The sequence below is a fragment of the Antedon bifida genome, chromosome 2 (genome assembly GCF_963402885.1).
Source record: "Antedon bifida chromosome 2, ecAntBifi1.1, whole genome shotgun sequence".
NCBI classification, from domain to species: Eukaryota; Metazoa; Echinodermata; class Crinoidea; order Comatulida; family Antedonidae; genus Antedon; species Antedon bifida.
In genome coordinates, this window is record NC_136227.1 from 3189675 (window position 1) to 3207902 (window position 18228).

General features: G+C 32.3%; 2 protein-coding genes across 2 annotated transcripts in view; one reads left to right on the plus strand and one right to left on the minus strand.

The window, feature by feature from the left end:
* Window positions 1-18065, minus strand: part of LOC144835824 (anaphase-promoting complex subunit 7-like) — a 169073-nt gene extending 151008 nt beyond the window's left edge. Inside the window, exons 1-9 of the mRNA XM_078690922.1 lie at window positions 17927-18065; window positions 17470-17592; window positions 16943-17113; window positions 16468-16583; window positions 16009-16122; window positions 15388-15475; window positions 14828-14923; window positions 13264-13352; window positions 12827-12944 (exon numbers count right to left, since the gene is read on the minus strand). Coding sequence (XP_078547048.1) covers window positions 12827-12944; window positions 13264-13352; window positions 14828-14923; window positions 15388-15475; window positions 16009-16122; window positions 16468-16583; window positions 16943-17113; window positions 17470-17592; window positions 17927-17992 — 981 coding nt within the window. The 5' untranslated portion in view covers window positions 17993-18065. The remainder of the gene's footprint in view (window positions 1-12826; window positions 12945-13263; window positions 13353-14827; window positions 14924-15387; window positions 15476-16008; window positions 16123-16467; window positions 16584-16942; window positions 17114-17469; window positions 17593-17926) is intronic.
* On the plus strand, window positions 328-4580 carry LOC144858688 (complement C1q tumor necrosis factor-related protein 2-like). Its single transcript, XM_078714786.1, has 2 exons — window positions 328-338; window positions 3006-4580. The coding sequence occupies exons 1-2, from the start codon at window positions 328-330 to the stop codon at window positions 3730-3732; spliced, it is 738 nt and encodes a 245-aa protein (XP_078570912.1). The 3' UTR covers window positions 3733-4580.
* Window positions 18066-18228: the final 163 nt, after the last annotated feature.

An 18228-nucleotide genomic window follows, 5' to 3' on the forward strand; every position in this document is an offset into this window, starting at 1 on the left:
GTTGGTATTTACTGTGAAGTCATAAACTCATACAACCTACTGTCATCTAGCCAATTAAATTCATTTATGAGTTCATCATACATTAAGACATACAAGTGGTATTGCAATGCATTCTATATACAGTAAGGTATGTGAGTTGTATTGCATCAAATACCATATACAGTAAGATATGTGATGTTTACAAGATTAGTCTGCATTTAGACATTATTGAGACGCATATAAATACCATGACAAGCAACACTGTTACATTTACTGCAGCAGCACAAAACAGAAAACAGCATCAACTTACTGATCAAGAGAAAATACAAGAACATTTAAACAGTAATCATGTATCTTGGGTAAGTACAGTAAATCTTTATATTTAGTGTTCTTAACTGTTTTAATGTCACAATCTTAGCAGCCCTATTTTATATTTGTCATAATCTTAGCAGCCCTATTTTATATTTGTCACAATCTTAGCAGCCCTATTTTATATTTGTCACAATCTTAGCAGCCCTATTTTATATTTGTCACAATCTTAGCAGCCCTATTTTATATTTCTCACAATCTTAGCAGCCCTATTTTATATTTGTCACAATCTTAGCAGCCCTATTTTATATTTGTCACAATCTTAGCAGCCATATTTTATATTTATCATAATCTTAGCAGCCCTATTTTATATTTGTCACAATCTTAGCATCCCTATTTTATATTTGTCACAATCTTAGCAGCCCTATTTTATATTTGTCACAATCTTAGCAGCCCTATTTTATATTTGTCATAATCTTAGCAGCCCTATTTTATATTTGTCACAATCTTAGCAGCCCTATTTTATATTTGTCATAATCTTAGCATCCCTATTTTATATTTGTCACAATCTTAGCAGCCCTATTTTATATTTGTCACAATCTTAGCAGCCCTATTTTATATTTGTCACAATCTTAGCAGCCCTATTTTATATTTGTCACAATCTTAGCAGCCCTATTTTATATTTGTCACAATCTTAGCAGCCCTATTTTATATTTGTCACAATCTTAGCAGCCCTATTTTATATTTGTCACAATCTTAGCAGCCCTATTTTATATTTGTCACAATCTTAACAGCCCTATTTTATATTTGTCACAATCTTAGCAGCCCTATTTTATATTTGTCATAATCTTAGCAGCCCTATTTTATATTTGTCACAATCTTAGCAGCCCTATTTTATATTTGTCACAATCTTAGCAGCCATATTTTGTATTTGTCACAATCTTAGCAGCCCTATTTTATATTTGTCACAATCTTAGCATGCCTATTTTATATTTGTCACAATCTTAGCAGCCCTATTTTATATTTGTCACAATCTTAGCAGCCCTATTTTATATTTATCATAATCTTAGCAGCCCTATTTTATATTTGTCACAATCTTAGCAGGCCAATTTTATATTTGTCATAATCTTAGCAGCCCTATTTTATATTTGTCACAATCTTAGCAGCCCTATTTTATATTTGTCATAATCTTAGCAGCCCTATTTCATATTTGTCACAATCTTAGCAGCCCTATTTTATATTTGTCATAATCTTAGCAGCCCTATTTTATATTTGTCACAATCTTAGCAGCCCTATTTTATATTTGTCATAATCTTAGCAGCCCTATTTTATATTTGTCACAATCTTAGCAGCCCTATTTTATATTTATCACAATCTTAGCAGCCCTATTTTATATTTGTCACAATCTTAGCAGCCCTATTTTATATTTGTCACAATCTTAGCAGCCCTATTTTATATTTGTCACAATCTTAGCAGCCCTATTTTATATTTGTCACTATCTTAGCAGCCATATTTTATATTTATCATAATCTTAGCATCCCTATTTTATATTTGTCACAATCTTAGCAGCCCTATTTTATATTTGCTACAATCAACACGGTTGTTTTTCTAAAAAAATTCAGAAGCAATAATTATGTATAAAATGTTTAATTTAAATGTTCCTCTATATCTTTCTGACCGTTACAACTAAAACACTAGAAACTAATATAGTAGAAACTTTAATATTTGTAAAGCTGAAGCAGATAAAAAAAAGTCTTTTCATTCATGGTATTGTAAGTAAGCTCTGGAATAACCTTTCAGATGATCTTAAACAGGTTTCTTCTATAAATATATTTAATCTAATTTAACTGCATAATTTTGTTTTCATTGTTATCCCCGAAACTCACAAAACTTATTTGGACACCAGTATCGCTATAATATTTACTGTGTAAAAAAATCACTGGTTCCTTGTTTAGGACACCAGTATCGCTATAATATTTACTGTGTAAAAAAATCACTGGTTCCTTGTTTAGGACACCAGTATCGCTATAATATTTACTGTGTAAAAAAATCACTGGTTCCTTGTTTAGGACACCAGTATCGCTATAATATTTACTGTGTAAAGAAATCACTGGTTCCTTGTTTAGGACACCAGTATCGCTATAATATTTACTGTGTAAAGAAATCATTGGTTCCTTGTTTAGGACACCAGTACTGCTATAATATTTACTGTGTAAAGAAATCACTGGTTCCTTGTTTAGGACACCAGTATCGCTATAATATTTACTGTGTAAAGAAATCACTGGTTTCTTGTTTAGGACACCAGTATCGCTATAATATTTACTGTGTAAAAAAATCACTGGTTCCTTGTTTAGGACACCAGTATCGCTATAATATTTACTGTGTAAAAAAATCACTGGTTCCTTGTTTAGGACACCAGTATCGCTATAATATTTACTGTGTAAAGAAATCACTGGTTTCTTGTTTAGGACACCAGTATCGCTATAATATTTACTGTGTAAAGAAATCACTGGTTCCTTGTTTACTGATCACTGCCTATCATAAATAAAGTTTAAAACTAAGGTTTACTCATGGAACTGCACTGTATTAAACAACTTGTTCTATTGTATTGTTTTATTCTTCAATATTCCTTTTTGTCAATTTAATTTTAACTTGGTTATCAAGTTCCTTCATTTAAAAATGCTTGTTACTAAATATATAATTTGATTGAATTTCAGATTTTACATGTTCTTCACAATTGCTACTATACAAATTAGTATCATCTATGCTCAAACTGATACAGCAGCTTGTAATAGCTGTTGTACAGCTGGGGTTCCTGGCATTCCAGGACATCATGGTAATCCAGGTGCATCAGGGCCACAAGGAATGAATGGAGTGAAAGGAGAACAAGGAACAAAAGGAGAGCACGGAATGAAAGGAGATAATGGAAGGAATGGATTAGATGGGATTCCTGGCAAGTTAGGACCAACTGGACCTCAAGGCCTCACTGGATCACAAGGTGCAAATGGTGTAAAGGGAGAAAAGGGTGAACAAGCTAGTCAGCAGAAATCTGCCTTTTCAGTAGCTTTTACATCAAACCCAGGTCGTCATGCCGTTAGCCCAATGAAGTATGACACAATAATTACAAATGTAAGAAATGACTACAATCTGGATACAGGCAAGTTTGTCTGTACAATTCCAGGTGTTTATGTATTCCAGGTCACATCAATGAAATCAAATGGTGGTGGGAACATTTTAACAAGAATCATGAAAAATGGGAGTGTACAAGTATCCACACGGATGGACGCTGATGATGGGTATAATTCTGCAAGCACAATGGTGGTACTTGATCTGGTATCAGGTGATCAAGTATGGACTCAGCCATATAGTACAACCTATAACTATTACACCAGTGACAGTGACAGATATTGCTCATTCTCAGGTTTCTTACTTTATGCAGCATAATGTTACTACTCAATCTAAAAGTCTTAAATACTTATAAAAAACACAACTTTTAGTGGATACTTAATATTTTAACATGACCTTACAATGACAAATGTAAGATTTTATTTCTTTTTTTTTGTAAATATTTAAAAATGCATGGTATCTAACAGTATATAAATTTACACTAGTTTACAATTCAGGATTAAAGGTAAATTAATTTCTAAGCACATTTCAAACTATTTCTGATTTCTGTATACAATGGTTGAACCACCTGTATGACAATTTTCTAAACACAACTTAGTGGATACTTAATATTCAAACATAACTTTATGATGACGAATGTAAGATTTTTCTTTTGTTTTTGTAAATATTTAAAAATGTGCATGTTATCCAATACTATTAATATTATTATATAAATTTACACTAGTTTAAAATTCAGGGTTACAGGTAAATTAATTTCTTAGTATATTTCAAGTATGTATTTCTGATTTTTGTATAGTATGGTTGAACCACCTGTATCTGACATTCTTCTAACAAAATAAAATCACCCATAATTTGTTTTTCTAAATTCATAATCCCTCTGGACTAAATATCTTTTAGTAATCATGTAAATCATACTCTGACAGTTTATGTTTAAAGACGTAGATATTTAGTCTCAGTAAATGCGGGTTATGGTTAGGTAAATATATTATAGATCAAAATTATAATTAATATATAAATAATTAAATATAATTTAATCTTTTGAGAGAACAAATCCAACAATCACCATTAGTATACTGATATTAATTCTACATCAAGTTTGATATTAATACAACAACTACTAAAGGAAAATAAAAAACAACATTTTACTTTAATTAATAATTATTAATGTAACAGTAGACAAAATACTGATTAAACTTAAGACATTAAGAAATAATCTATGTATTTTGAGTAAATAAATGTTTATGCTTTGTTAAATAATGACTAGAGTGTAATCTTGTTTACTAATTGTAGCCTACTATTGCTCTACATGTTGGTATTTACTGTGCAGTCATCAACTCATACAACCTACTGTCATCTAGCCAATTAAATTCCTTTATGAGTTCATCATACATTAAGACATACAAGTGGTATTACAATGCATTCTATCTACAGTAAGATAATTATGTGAGTTGTATTGCATCCAATACCATATACAGTAAGATATGTGATGTTTACAAGATTAGTCTGCATTTAGACATTATTGAGACACATATAAATACCATGACAAGCAACATTGCTACATTTACTGCAGCAACACAAAACAGAAAACGGCATCAACTTACTGATCAAGAGAAAATACAAGAACATTTAAACAGTAAAAATGTATCTTCGGTAAGTACAGTAAATCTTTATATTGAGTGTTCTTAGCTGTTTTAATGTCATAATCTTAGCAGCCCTATTTTATATTTATCACAATCTTAGCAGCCCTATTTTATATTTTTCACAATCTTAGCAGCCCTATTTTATATTTGTCACAATCTTAGCAGCCCTATTTTATATTTGTTACAATCTTAGCAGCCCTATTTTATATTTGTCATAACCTTAGCAGCCCTATTTTATATTTGTCACAATCTTAGCAGCCCTATTTTTTATTTGTCATAATCTTAGCAGCCCTATTTTATATTTGTCATAACAAATAGCAGCCCTATTTTATATTTGTCACAATCTTAGCAGCCCTATTTTTTATTTGTCATAATCTTAGCAGCCCTATTTTATATTTGTCATAATCTTAGCAGCCCTATTTTTTATTTGTCATAATCTTAGCAGCCCTATTTTATATTTGTCATAACCTTAGCAGCCCTATTTTATATTTGTCACAATCTTAGCAGCCTTATTTTTTATTTGTCATAATCTTAGCAGCCCTATTTTATATTTGTCACAATCTTAGCAGCCCTATTTTATATTTGTCATAATCTTAGCAGCCCTATTTTATATTTGTCCTAATCTTAGCAGCCCTATTTTGTATTTGCCACAATCTTAGCAGCCCTATTTTATATAAAACCTTTACCAAAATGAGTTATGTGACCTTCCGGAAAAACTCAGAAACAGTTTTTCGTTTAATTTACATTTTCAAGTTCTTAGGTAAAGTAAATGTACCACAAATGTGTTTCTGAATTTATAGTACTAAAAGATAATTTGAAATGTAAGGCAGGACAACAAAAAACATAGGGAATACTAATTAATATTGGAATGTGAGATTTATAAAAAATACTTCACCACTCCTGCCTTTAAAAGGTTTTAGGTTTTTAAGTCTGTAAGTTTTTATCAGCTTAGAAATACCAAAAGAGTGAAAGTACCATTTACGAGGCTAAAAAAGACTCAATTTTTGGTTACAGTATGTGGTCATAAGTTATGGAATGAACTGTCTATAGAAACGACTTTCTGTAAAAACATTAACATATTTTAAAAATCTATTAAAAAAATTTCCAAATACAAATATTGTTAGATTTTTTATTTATTAGATGAAAGAAATAAAATATTCATGAATTTCTTTAGAATTATAATTTATAACTACATGCAGTTGTTTTTTTGTTGTTTTTGTTTTGTTTAGGGGTTAGTATTTGACAAGTTCTTTTACTTCTTTTTCTGATCCCAGAAACAGTTCTTATATAATGTTACCATTTTAAGTTATTGTAATTAATGTATATTGCTTTTATTTCTTGAACTGTTTCTAAATAAATGTTGTTGTTGAATTGTTGTTGAATTGAATTGAATTGTGTTAGACTTATAGACTTCAAAACTAATATAATTTATCAAATTTGACAACTATGTTAAAATTCAATTGCCATTTGTCAATCTATAGTATGATTGACAAAATGTGGCACATGATAGTAGTGAAGTCTATAGTAATATGTATGATTGACAAATGACAATTTAATTTTAACATGGTTCTCAAATTCTATCATTTATATTATAAAAACACTTGGTAATAGACATGCCAACAAAATTATAAATTTGATTCAATTTCAGATTTTACATGTTCTTCACAATTGCTACTATACAAATTAGTATCATCTATGCTCAAACTGATACAGCAGCTTGTAATAGCTGTTGTACAGCTGGGGTTCCTGGCATTCCAGGAAATCATGGTAATCCAGGTGTGTCAGGGCCACAAGGAATGAATGGAGTGAAAGGAGAACAAGGAATGAATGGAGTGAAAGGAGAACAAGGAATGAATGGAGTGAAAGGAGAACAAGGAATGAATGGAGTGAAAGGAGAACAAGGAATGAATGGAGTGAAAGGAGAACAAGGAATAAAAGGAGGACAAGGAATGAAAGGAGATAATGGAAGGAATGGATTAGATGGCATTCCTGGTAAATTAGGACCAACTGGACCTCAAGGCCTTACTGGACCACAATGTGCAAATGGTGTAAAGGGAGAAAAGGGTGAAGAAGCTGGTCAGCAGAAATCTGCCTTTTCAGTAGTTTTTACATCAAACCCAGGTCGTCATGCCATTAGCCCAATGAAGTATGACACAATAATTACAAATGTAGGAAATCACTACAATCTGGATACAGGCAAGTTTGTCTGTGCAATTCCAGGTGTTTATGTATTCCAGGTCACATCATTGAAATCAAGTGGTGGTTCTGTTTTAACAAGAATTATGAAAAATGGGAGTTTTCAAGTATCCACATGGGCAAGTGCTACTGGACATAATTCTGCAAGCACAATGGTGGTACTTGATTTGGTATCAGGTGATCAAGTATGGACTCAGCCATATAATACATATAGCCATAACTATTACCACAGTGACATCAACAGATATTGCTCATTCTCAGGTTTCTTACTTTATGCAGCATAATGTTACTACTCAAGCTAAAAGTCTTAAATACTTATAAAAAACACAACTTTTAGTTGATACTTAATATTTTAACATGACCTTACGATATAGAATGTAACATTTGTCTATCTTTTTTTGTAAATATTTAAAAATGTGCATGTTATCCAAAACTAATAGTGATTTTATATAAATTTACACTAGTTTAAAATTCAGGGTTACAGGTAAATTAATTTCTAAGGATATTTTATATTATTTCTGATTTCTGTATAGTAAGGTTGAACCACCTGTATGTGACAGTTTTCTAACAAAATAAGATCACCCATAATTGTTTTTCAAAAGTCACAATCTCTCTGGACTAATTACCTTTTACTAATCATGTAAATCATACTCTGACAGTTTATGTTTAAAGACGTAGATATTTAGTACATGTGGACTGAAGTTAGGTAAATAAATTGTAAATCAAAATATATAATTAATTAAATCTAATTTTATTTTTTGAGGAAAGAAATCCAACAATCACCACTAGTATACTGATCTTAATTCTACTTCAAGTTTGATGTTAATAAAACAATTACCAAAGGGAAATAAAAAACAACATTTAACTTTAATTAATAATTATTAATGTAACAGTAGATAAAATACTGATTAAACTTAAGAAATTAAGAAATAATGTATGTATTTTGAGTAAATAAATGTTTATGCTTTGTTAAATAATAACTAGAGTGTAATTTTGTTTACTAATTGTAGCCTACTATTACTCTACATGTTGGTATTTACTGTGCAGTCATCAACCCATACAACCTACTGTCATCTAGCCAATTAAATTCATTTATGAGTTCATCATACATTAAGACATACAAGTGGTATTGCAATGCATTCTATATACAGTAAGATATGTGAGTTGCATTGCATTAAATACCATATACAGTAAGATATGTGATGTTTACAAGATTAGTCTGCATTTAGACATTATTGAGACGCATATAAATACCATGACAAGCAACATTGTTACATTTACTGCAGCAGCACAAAACAGAAAACAGCATCAACTTACTGATCAAGAGAAAATACAAGAACATTTAAACAGTAATCATGTATCTTGGGTAAGTACAGTAAATCTTTATATTTAGTGTTCTTAGCTGTTTTAATGTCATAATCTTAGCAGCCCTATTTTATATTTGTCACAATCTTAGCAGCCCTATTTTATATTTGTCACAATCTTAGCAGCCCTATTTTATATTTGTCATAATCTTAGCAGCCCTATTTTATATTTGTCACAATCTTAGCAGCCCTATTTTATATTTGTAACAATCTTAGCAGCCCTATTTTATATTCGTCACAATCTTAGCAGCCCTATTTTATATTTGTCATAATCTTAGCAGCCCTATTTTATATTTGTCACAATCTTAGCAGCCCTATTTTATATTTGTCACAATCTTAGCAGCCCTATTTTATATTTGTCACAATCTTAGCAGCCCTATTTTATATTTGTCACAATCTTAGCAGCCCTATTTTATATTTGTCACAATCTTAGCAGCCCTATTTTATATTTGTCATAATCTTAGCAGCCCTATTTTATATTTGTCACAATCTTAGCAGCCCTATTTTATATTTGTCATAATCTTAGCAGCCCTATTTTATATTTTTCACAATCTTAGCATGCCTATTTTATATTTGTCATAATCTTTCTTAGCAGCCCTATTTTATATTTGTCACAATCTTAGCAGCCCTATTATATATTTGTCACAATCTTAGCAGCCCTATTTTATATTTGTCACAATCTTAGCAGCCCTATTTTATATTTGTCACAATCTTAGCAGCTCTATTTTATATTTGTCACAATCTTAGCAGCCCTATTTTATATTTGTCACAATCTTAGCAGCCCTATTTTATATTTGTCACAATCTTAGCAGCCCTATTTTATATTTGTCACAATCTTAGCAGCCCTATTTTATATTTGTCACAATCTTAGCAGCCCTATTTTATATTTGTCACAATCTTAGCAGCCCTATTTTATATTTGTCATAATCTTAGCAGCCCTATTTTATATTTGTCATAATCTTAGCAGCCCTATTTTATATTTGTCACAATCTTATACCCCTTTCACACCAAAACTCCGGAGAGTCTCCGGAGACACCCCGGGGTTTATGACCATTCAAAACGTCGAGAAACTCCGGAGATACCCCTTTCACACCAACCTAGCGCCACCGGGGTTAATAAAATAAAATTGTAAATGTCGCCCTCTATTTTTTTTGTTTACATAGCGACGATCATTAGAATACTTTTAATTAACAATATTTTTCATTTAATAATTACTTTCAAAAGTCTCAGAAGTAATATAATGTTTTATTGATACTACGTATTATTTTTTAAACACGCTATATATTTTGTACAAATATTTAAAGTATTTTGTAATAAAACTAAAGCAATGAGTAAATTGCCTCCTTTTTTATATATAATTATCATTGGTTTTATACTTTTATACAAATTTTAATATTGAGAAAATGTAAATATCTTTGTAATTCAGCTAAGGCTGCGATGATGATAGTGAAATAAATGAAATGAAAAAAATGAAATGAAATGAAATGAAATGAGTGATCGTGTGAGGATGACCTTTTGACCCGAAACACTCCGGAGTTTGATGTTGGTACCTTTCACACCAAAACACCGGGGTGTCCCCGCAGTTCGCTCTCCGGAGAATGTTCAGCTGTTCAACCCCGCAGTTTTAAACTCCGGCGTTGCTTGATTTTACCTTTCACACCAAACAGCGGGGCGTCAACTCCGGGGTGTCTCCGGAGTTTTGCTTTTGGTGTGAAAGGGGTATTAGCAGCCCTATTTTATATTTGTCACAATCTTAGCAGCCCTATTTTATATTTGTCACAATCTTAGCAGCTTTATTTTATATTTGTCACAATCTTAGCAGCCCTATTTTATATTTGTCACAATCTTAGCAGCCCTATTTTATATTTGTCACAATCTTAGCAGCCCTATTTTATATTTGTCATAATCTTAGCAGCCCTATTTTATATTTGTCACAATCTTAGCAGCCCTATTTTATATTTGTCACAATCTTAGCAGCCCTATTTTATATTTGTCACAATCTTAGCAGCCCTATTTTATATTTCTCACAATCTTAGCAGCCATATTTTATATTCGTCACAATCTTAGCAGCCCTATTGTATAATAAATAATAAAAAAATAAATTTGATTCAATTTCAGATTTTACATGTTCTCCACAATTGCTACTATACAAATTAGTATCATCTATGCTCAAACTGATACAGCAGCTTGTAATAGCTGTTGTACAGCTGGGGTTCCTGGCATTCCAGGACAGCATGGTAATCCAGGTGTGTCAGGGCCACAAGGAATGAATGGAGTGAAAGGTGAACAAGGACTGAAAGGAGAACAAGGAATGAAAGGATATTATGGAAGCAATGGCTTAGATGGGATTCCTGGTAAATTAGGACCAACTGGACCTCAAGGCCTCACTGGACTACCAGGTTCAAATGGTGTAAAAGGAGAAAAGGGTGAACAAGCTGTTCAGCGGAAATCTGCCTTTTCAGTAGTTTTTACATCAGATCCAGGTCGTCTTGATCACACTAGCCCAATGAAGTATGACACAATAATTACAAAGGTGGGAAATGACTACAACAACGAAACAGGCAAGTTCGTCTGTGCAATTCCAGGTGTATATGTATTCCAGGTAAATTCAATGAAAATAAATGGTAGAAGTAATGTTGTAACAAAAATAATGAAAAATGGGAATTCTCAAGTATCTGTATGGGCGAGTGCTGATGGGTATAATTCTGCAAGCACAATGGTGGTTCTTGATCTGGTATCAGGTGATCAAGTATGGACTCAGCCACAAGATTTAAGCACTAACAATTACAAGAGTAACGGCAATGGATATTGCTCATTCTCAGGTTTCTTACTTTATGCAGCATAAATTTTGTCTCTAAAGCCAAAAATTGCAATATGCTTATAAAAATTACAATTTAAGGGATAGTTATTTTAGCATAATATTTCGATGATGAATGTCAGATTTTTTATTTTCAAGTAAAATGTGCATGTTTTTATCTAATATATACTTAAACTTACACTAGTTTAAAATTCAGAATCACTAGATGAACATATTTTGTAATGTTTCTAAAGCTAATCTCACACACCATACCATGGTAATGCTAAAGATGTAGAAACTTAGACTTAGTGCTTAGCACATGAAGGCTCTGATTAGGGCATAGAAATCGATAACAATTATAATGATGATAATAATTAATTTCTAATTTTATTCAATTATCTTTTTAAGTAACAGGGACCAAATCCAAGTATGGTCTGCGCCATATCATGGTAATGCTAAAGATGTAGAAACTTGAGCACATGAAGGCTCTGATTAGGCCATAGAAATCGGTAACAATTATAATGATAATAATAATGAATTTCTAATTTTATTCAATTATCTTTTTAAGTAACAGGGACCAAATCCAAGTTTGGACTCAGCCAGGTAGTACAAGCTATAACTATTACTACAGTGAAATGGACAGATATTGCTCATTCTCAGGTTTCTTACTTTATGCAAGCTAAAAGTTTTTAGGGATACTTATATTGGCACAACCATATTATGTGTATTATTATTATTTATTATTAGATTTTTTCTTTTAACTTTGTGAATATTTTGCATGTTATCTAAGAATATGCATACTGTGTATAAATTTAAGCTAGTTAGACTATAATTACATACTGTACTGTCAAATTAATTTTACAGTTTAGTTTATAACAAACATATAGTAACCACCTTTAAAGTGTGACATCTAATAAAGGAAAAATTGCTTTGGATAAACATTTACTTATCCTGTATCGTATCATATCCCAAAGTAAAATTATCCTTTTTTTATACGAAACCAACTGCGAGCATAAACTGTTTTATAATTTATCATTTGAGGCTTAGGGATTGGAGTTGAAAGAGTGGCGAGTTACAACTCTGGCACTAGGTCAGGATTGAACCCTGGATCTTGGGATTGGAAAGCATGTTAACCACCAAGCTACAGCTCCACTACTAATTGTCTTCTAGAAAGGAAAAGTACAACTTGGGAGGCATCAGTGATTCAAAAAATGTCTATTTTGCCCAACATGATTTACTTTGAGGGCATTATTTTATAATAGTGCTCCCAAAATATCTCATTAAGGACAATATTTTATAATATAACAACCTCGACTAATTCCAACACCAATATTTGTCCTAGATATGCTACATTTCCAGGGCACTATATTTTTAATAGTGCCCTGGTAAAACTATACTGAATGCTGTGTACTCACTCTTTGAGCGAAGTAGACCGCCCTCGTTGCTTTGTTACCAGATGCTGCACAGTAATAACCCATAGCAATCCACGATTCTGGACTCTTCTCTGTTACTGATATAAGATCTGTGGATAGACTAGCCCAATAAAAGAAAACAATTGAATTAATTACAATCTAAATTATTTTTTAATTTAAAAAAACAACATAAGGAGTAAAATAAGGGTTAGGGTGGGAGGGGTGATGGGGTTGTTCATTGGGCAATCGAGACGCAAAAAAAACCCAAAAAAACAACACACAAAACTTTCTGACACTGACTGAGTGAAGTTGACACATTATTAAAATTGTTCGGGTTTTCCCCCATCTAAAAAATGTAAGGAGGGTGTCCATTCACAAACCCCCAACCAACGATCTCCGCCAGTGCATGATGTAATACAGTCATGACTGGTATTCCTTACTTTTGTAACTGTTTTACTTCCTTTTTAGCAGCTAGTATACTGGCATAGATGTCCATACCCTTTAAGAACAGTGGTTCCAATGAGTGTACCTATACACACAATGAACAGAATATAATAACCTTTTGAAATAGTCAATTGCCATTGGTTATAACATAATAAGGTCACAGGTCACAGTCTCAACCAATGAGGTGTTTTTTTGGTAATTCATTGCATACTAATTTCATAAGATCTGGAATAATGTATTATTATATTTACATATACAATCATACATTGCAAAAGATTGCATTTAAGTGTTGCCATTTCTACAACTGGTTGCAAGAGGATAATAGCATAACCATGCATACTTTCAGAATAATAATACTCCAAGTTAAACCATAGTATGTTGTAGCACTGTTCCATCAGACAACTTTTATAGTGTTATTAGGGGTCCTCCTAAATACCAAGACCTACCAAGACCTACCAAGAACTACCAAGACCTACCAAGACCTGTCAATTTAAAGTGTTAATTTAACGAAATATGATATATATAGACTTCTAATAGCATTTCCAACAATAAAACCTCAATTTTAGCGCTATATAGACACAAAAAATGTTAAATAATCGACAAGCTTCGCGTTCGCGAAACGAACTGAGTTGATGCATACATTGCGTCACAAATGTTCGTATTGCGTCAACTAGTATGACCTACCAAGAACTACCAAGACCTGTCAATTTAAAGTGTTATTTTAACGAAATATAATATATATAGACTTCTAATAGCTTTTCAAACAATAAAACCTCAATTGTAGCGCGATATAGACACCAAAAATGGTAAATGTAGGCCTACGACCCAGTAGGCCTATGACAGGAGAACTGCGTCGAGTGTCAGTGAGCCATACTAGTTGACGCAATACGGACATTTGTGACGCAATGTATGCATCAACAACTCAGTTCATTTTACGAAGCTTGTCGATTATTTAACATTTTCGTAACATTTTTGGTGTCTATATCGCGCTGAAATTGAGGTTTAATTGTTGGAAATGCTATTAGAAGTCTATATATATCATATTTCGTTAAAATAACACTTTAAATTGACAGGTCTTGGTAGTTCTTGGTAGGTCATACTAGTTGATGCAATACGGACATTTGTGACGCAATGTATGCATCAACTCAGTTCGTTTCGCGAACGCGAAGCTTGTCGATTATTTAACATTTTTGGTGTCTATATCGCGCTAAAATTAAGGTTTTATTGTTGGAAATGCTATTAGAAGTCTATATATATCATATTTCGTTAAATTAACACTTTAAATTGACAGGTCTTGGTAGTTCTTGGTAGGTCTTGGTAGTTCTTGGTAGGTCTTGGTATTTAGGAGGACCCGTTATTAGTGATAAACATGTTAAGCTGTCTACACCATCAAACTTTATGTGATGTACCCATAATGAACACTGTGATGTCATATCACTACCATATTTAATCATACCTCTACCATATATGGGCACATCACACTTTTTTCGTCAACTAGTTTGATAGTGTAGACAGAGCTTTATACAATGAGTGAATATATGTGACTGAAATATTACTTACTCTGGAATAAATAATAATAGCATTCTTCATGTCACCTGACAGGAAGTGATATTCAGCAAGGCTGCTTAACACGTTGATGTTTTCCTTTAAAACACTCTAAAACATTCAATTAAAAAAGCACATTTCTCATGATTTATCATCAAACTAACATACTTGCTACTCACCTAGACAGGTAAAAAACGGCAAAGTAGGACGAACTGACCGCATCCTGCAGCTGGGTTCCTACCTATTGGTCCATCTTCTACCTTTTTTAATACTGACAGATGCATTAAGTTTTATATCCAGAACTAGGACTGTGAGAATGAAATTTAGTAGCTAATCTATTAAGTATTGTTCCAGTGTTATACTGTACTAAAGTTGTAATAAATTTTTGACAGCATGACATTTAAAAAAAACATTGAAACTAAAGCTCTTGTCTACACTATCAAACTTTATGTGACAACAAAATGTGATGTGATGGACATGATGATGTCATATAACTACCATATTTGGGCACATCACACTTTTTTGTCAATAGTGTAGACAGAGCTTTACAGCAGAAATAGAAAATATACACATACAGTAGTTTCTAGATTTTTGAACGTTGCTATAGCTTTTGAATATTCCTTAGCTGCTCCAAATGCGTGACCTCTGAACCAAAAGTTTAACCTAAAAAGCATTAAAAAAAATACAATGAGGGGAAAATCAGAGATGTGTGATTAACAGGCAACAGAAACAGGGTGTTCAATTGGAGTAGCCTTTTTTCCAAGAATTCATACATGCAGGCTTTTAAAAACATATCGTAATAAACTTTAAAATAATAAGACTTATAAAGTGTTTCTACATATTGGAACAAAATAAAACTTTGTAGCCAAGGCTACTGTTGTTTTCCACTTTACTTATCATATTGGAATTTGAAGCATTTTGTTTAGCTACTTTGGTCTGTAAAATCATTTACTGATGGGACAGGGTTATATTGAGGGGTCTCCAATTTTGGTAGTCTTAATTTTAGGTAAACATGTGCATACACTCCATTGCATTGACTTTATATATATATTTTTGTTCTTGTTCTATGAGCTCTTAGATTAAGATTTTTTTTTCTCTCTTTTGCTATGGATATATTATGTCACCATGGTATTCCAAAATAAAAAGATGAATGAATTAATATAGGTTAAAATTATAAAAGACTATATAAACCTTACCAATCAACACTTTGAGTGATGTTAAAGCTATTAATGGTCAAAGACTCGACCTCGGCACCTTTTACTCCAAGTGTTAGCAAACCTTGCGCTGCCTCAAGCGCCAGAGGACATTGCCTAAACAAAGATAAAATGACATACTGTATTAAGCTCGGTGACCAAACTTTATTTGACAAAAAAGTGTAATTAATGTGCCCAAATATTGTAGTGGTATGACATCATCATGTCCATGGGCACATCACATTTGTTTGTCCCATAAAGATTGATAGTGTGGACAGAGCTTTAAGCAATGAGAACGTAGTGGTATGACATCATCATGTCCATATATGGGCACATCACATTTTGTTGTCTCATAAAGCTTGATAGTGTGGACAGAGCTTTAAGCAATGAGAACGTTAAAGTCATCATAAGCATTCCGGCTGACTAATATGTATTAAAATATTCTATGACATGAACTTTTACCTGAGAACTTCTTTAAAAGCTGTAGCTGCTGAACGTTCAGTTCCGGTTCTTTGATAGAGCTTAGCCAGTGCTAGATTGACCTTTGCACTTCGCTGTTTTGCCGGGATACTCTCAAGCTTAAATGAAGTATAGCAGTTTATAAAAAACAACAGGTTTTTAGTTTATTGCAGACAAAGCGTAGAGTAATGTTACCAACTTAATTTTGATGGATTAAAATAAGATAGGTTTAAATGATATATGCATGCTTAAACAATGTATGTATACTATAATGGCACTTCCATTTGTCATTTTGTGACCTATATTTATATCTTTTAACTAGAATTTACAATGAGAAAATTGTAACCTATTTTTTATCTCGACACTAAAAAAGTTTAAAACAGTTTAGAATGTGCAAAAGTATAGACTATTAACTATTACTTTTAGTTATAATTGTCACTTAAATGTTAATATTTTAGATGCTTTAAATACTACAGACCACTGCCTTTGCTTCTGAAAAGTTCTTCAACTTATAATTGCACTGATAGAGTCTGTATTTAATATCAAGATCAGTTGGTAAGCCAGCCTCACTTGAGCTCAACGGTTGAGAACTTTTACCCTTGCATCGGTTAAGTGATTTCTTTAGATGAAAAGCTCTCCGATAATAGGCCTATAAGGAAAAAAATATGCAAATAAGCAATATCAATATTCAAAATTGAACAGTCTTTGCAGGCCCTACTGTACTTTCACACCTCAAAAATTCTCGGGCCGGGCTTTAACCCAATTTAAAAACATTCACCCACTGGATGGCAAATCGATGATGGTGAGGGACCATGTCGTGCGTGCATGGATAGCCAATTTAATAGTGCTTAGCACTCATGGCAATCCTCAGTGTGGTGCATCATTGTCATATGTTGTAGATCGAATTTTGTATCTGCAAATTGAATAAAATAAAAAGTCTTATGTCCAGTGATTCAAGTTAGGTGCGAAAGTACAGTAGCGCCATGTTGTTTAATAACAATATACCTCTGCTCGCTTATACTCTTCCTCTTCATACAAGGAACCTGCATAATAGACCAACACTTGGTACTTCTCAGATGGCGTCAATAATTCAGTATTTTGCTCGGATGCTGTAATTACTAAATTTCCCTGCAATGTATCAATAATTATTAATGACATTAAAAAATCAGTGATAATTAATAATTTATTTTATAATTAATTACTGTCAAAACGAGCTGCTACAACAACTGTAGGTGCTCTCGAGGCTGCTCAGTATACTACTACTAGGTCTAGGCCTACAACTACATACTTGCCTATGCTGAAGCCAGAGCGGAGAATGATGCCATTACACTGCACTGTGTGACCAGCCTACATTATCTATATGTACTAGCCTAGGCCTAGATAGAGGCCTAAGAACTAGGCCTAAATACTCATTATAATAACATACTTTCGATATTTATTTTAGAATATGAAGTTTAATTACCAAAATTGACAAGCTACTAAATAATTCTGTTTGGTGCAAACAACGTATTTGCTCTATAATACTCATTTTTGTGGTGGGGAACTTGAAGTTCGCGCACGACGGACGATTGAATTTTCAAAAGTGACAAAAAACACTAGGGCGTTTCGATGATTTTGCGTTTCACGATACACAAAACGCGTTAAACGACCAACGCGATATTAATTTTTTTTTTTATTCAAAATCATCCCCGGAAATCATCAAATCACATATATTTTTATTTCGTATTTATTCATCCATATGTTGCATGATTGAACAAAAAACAT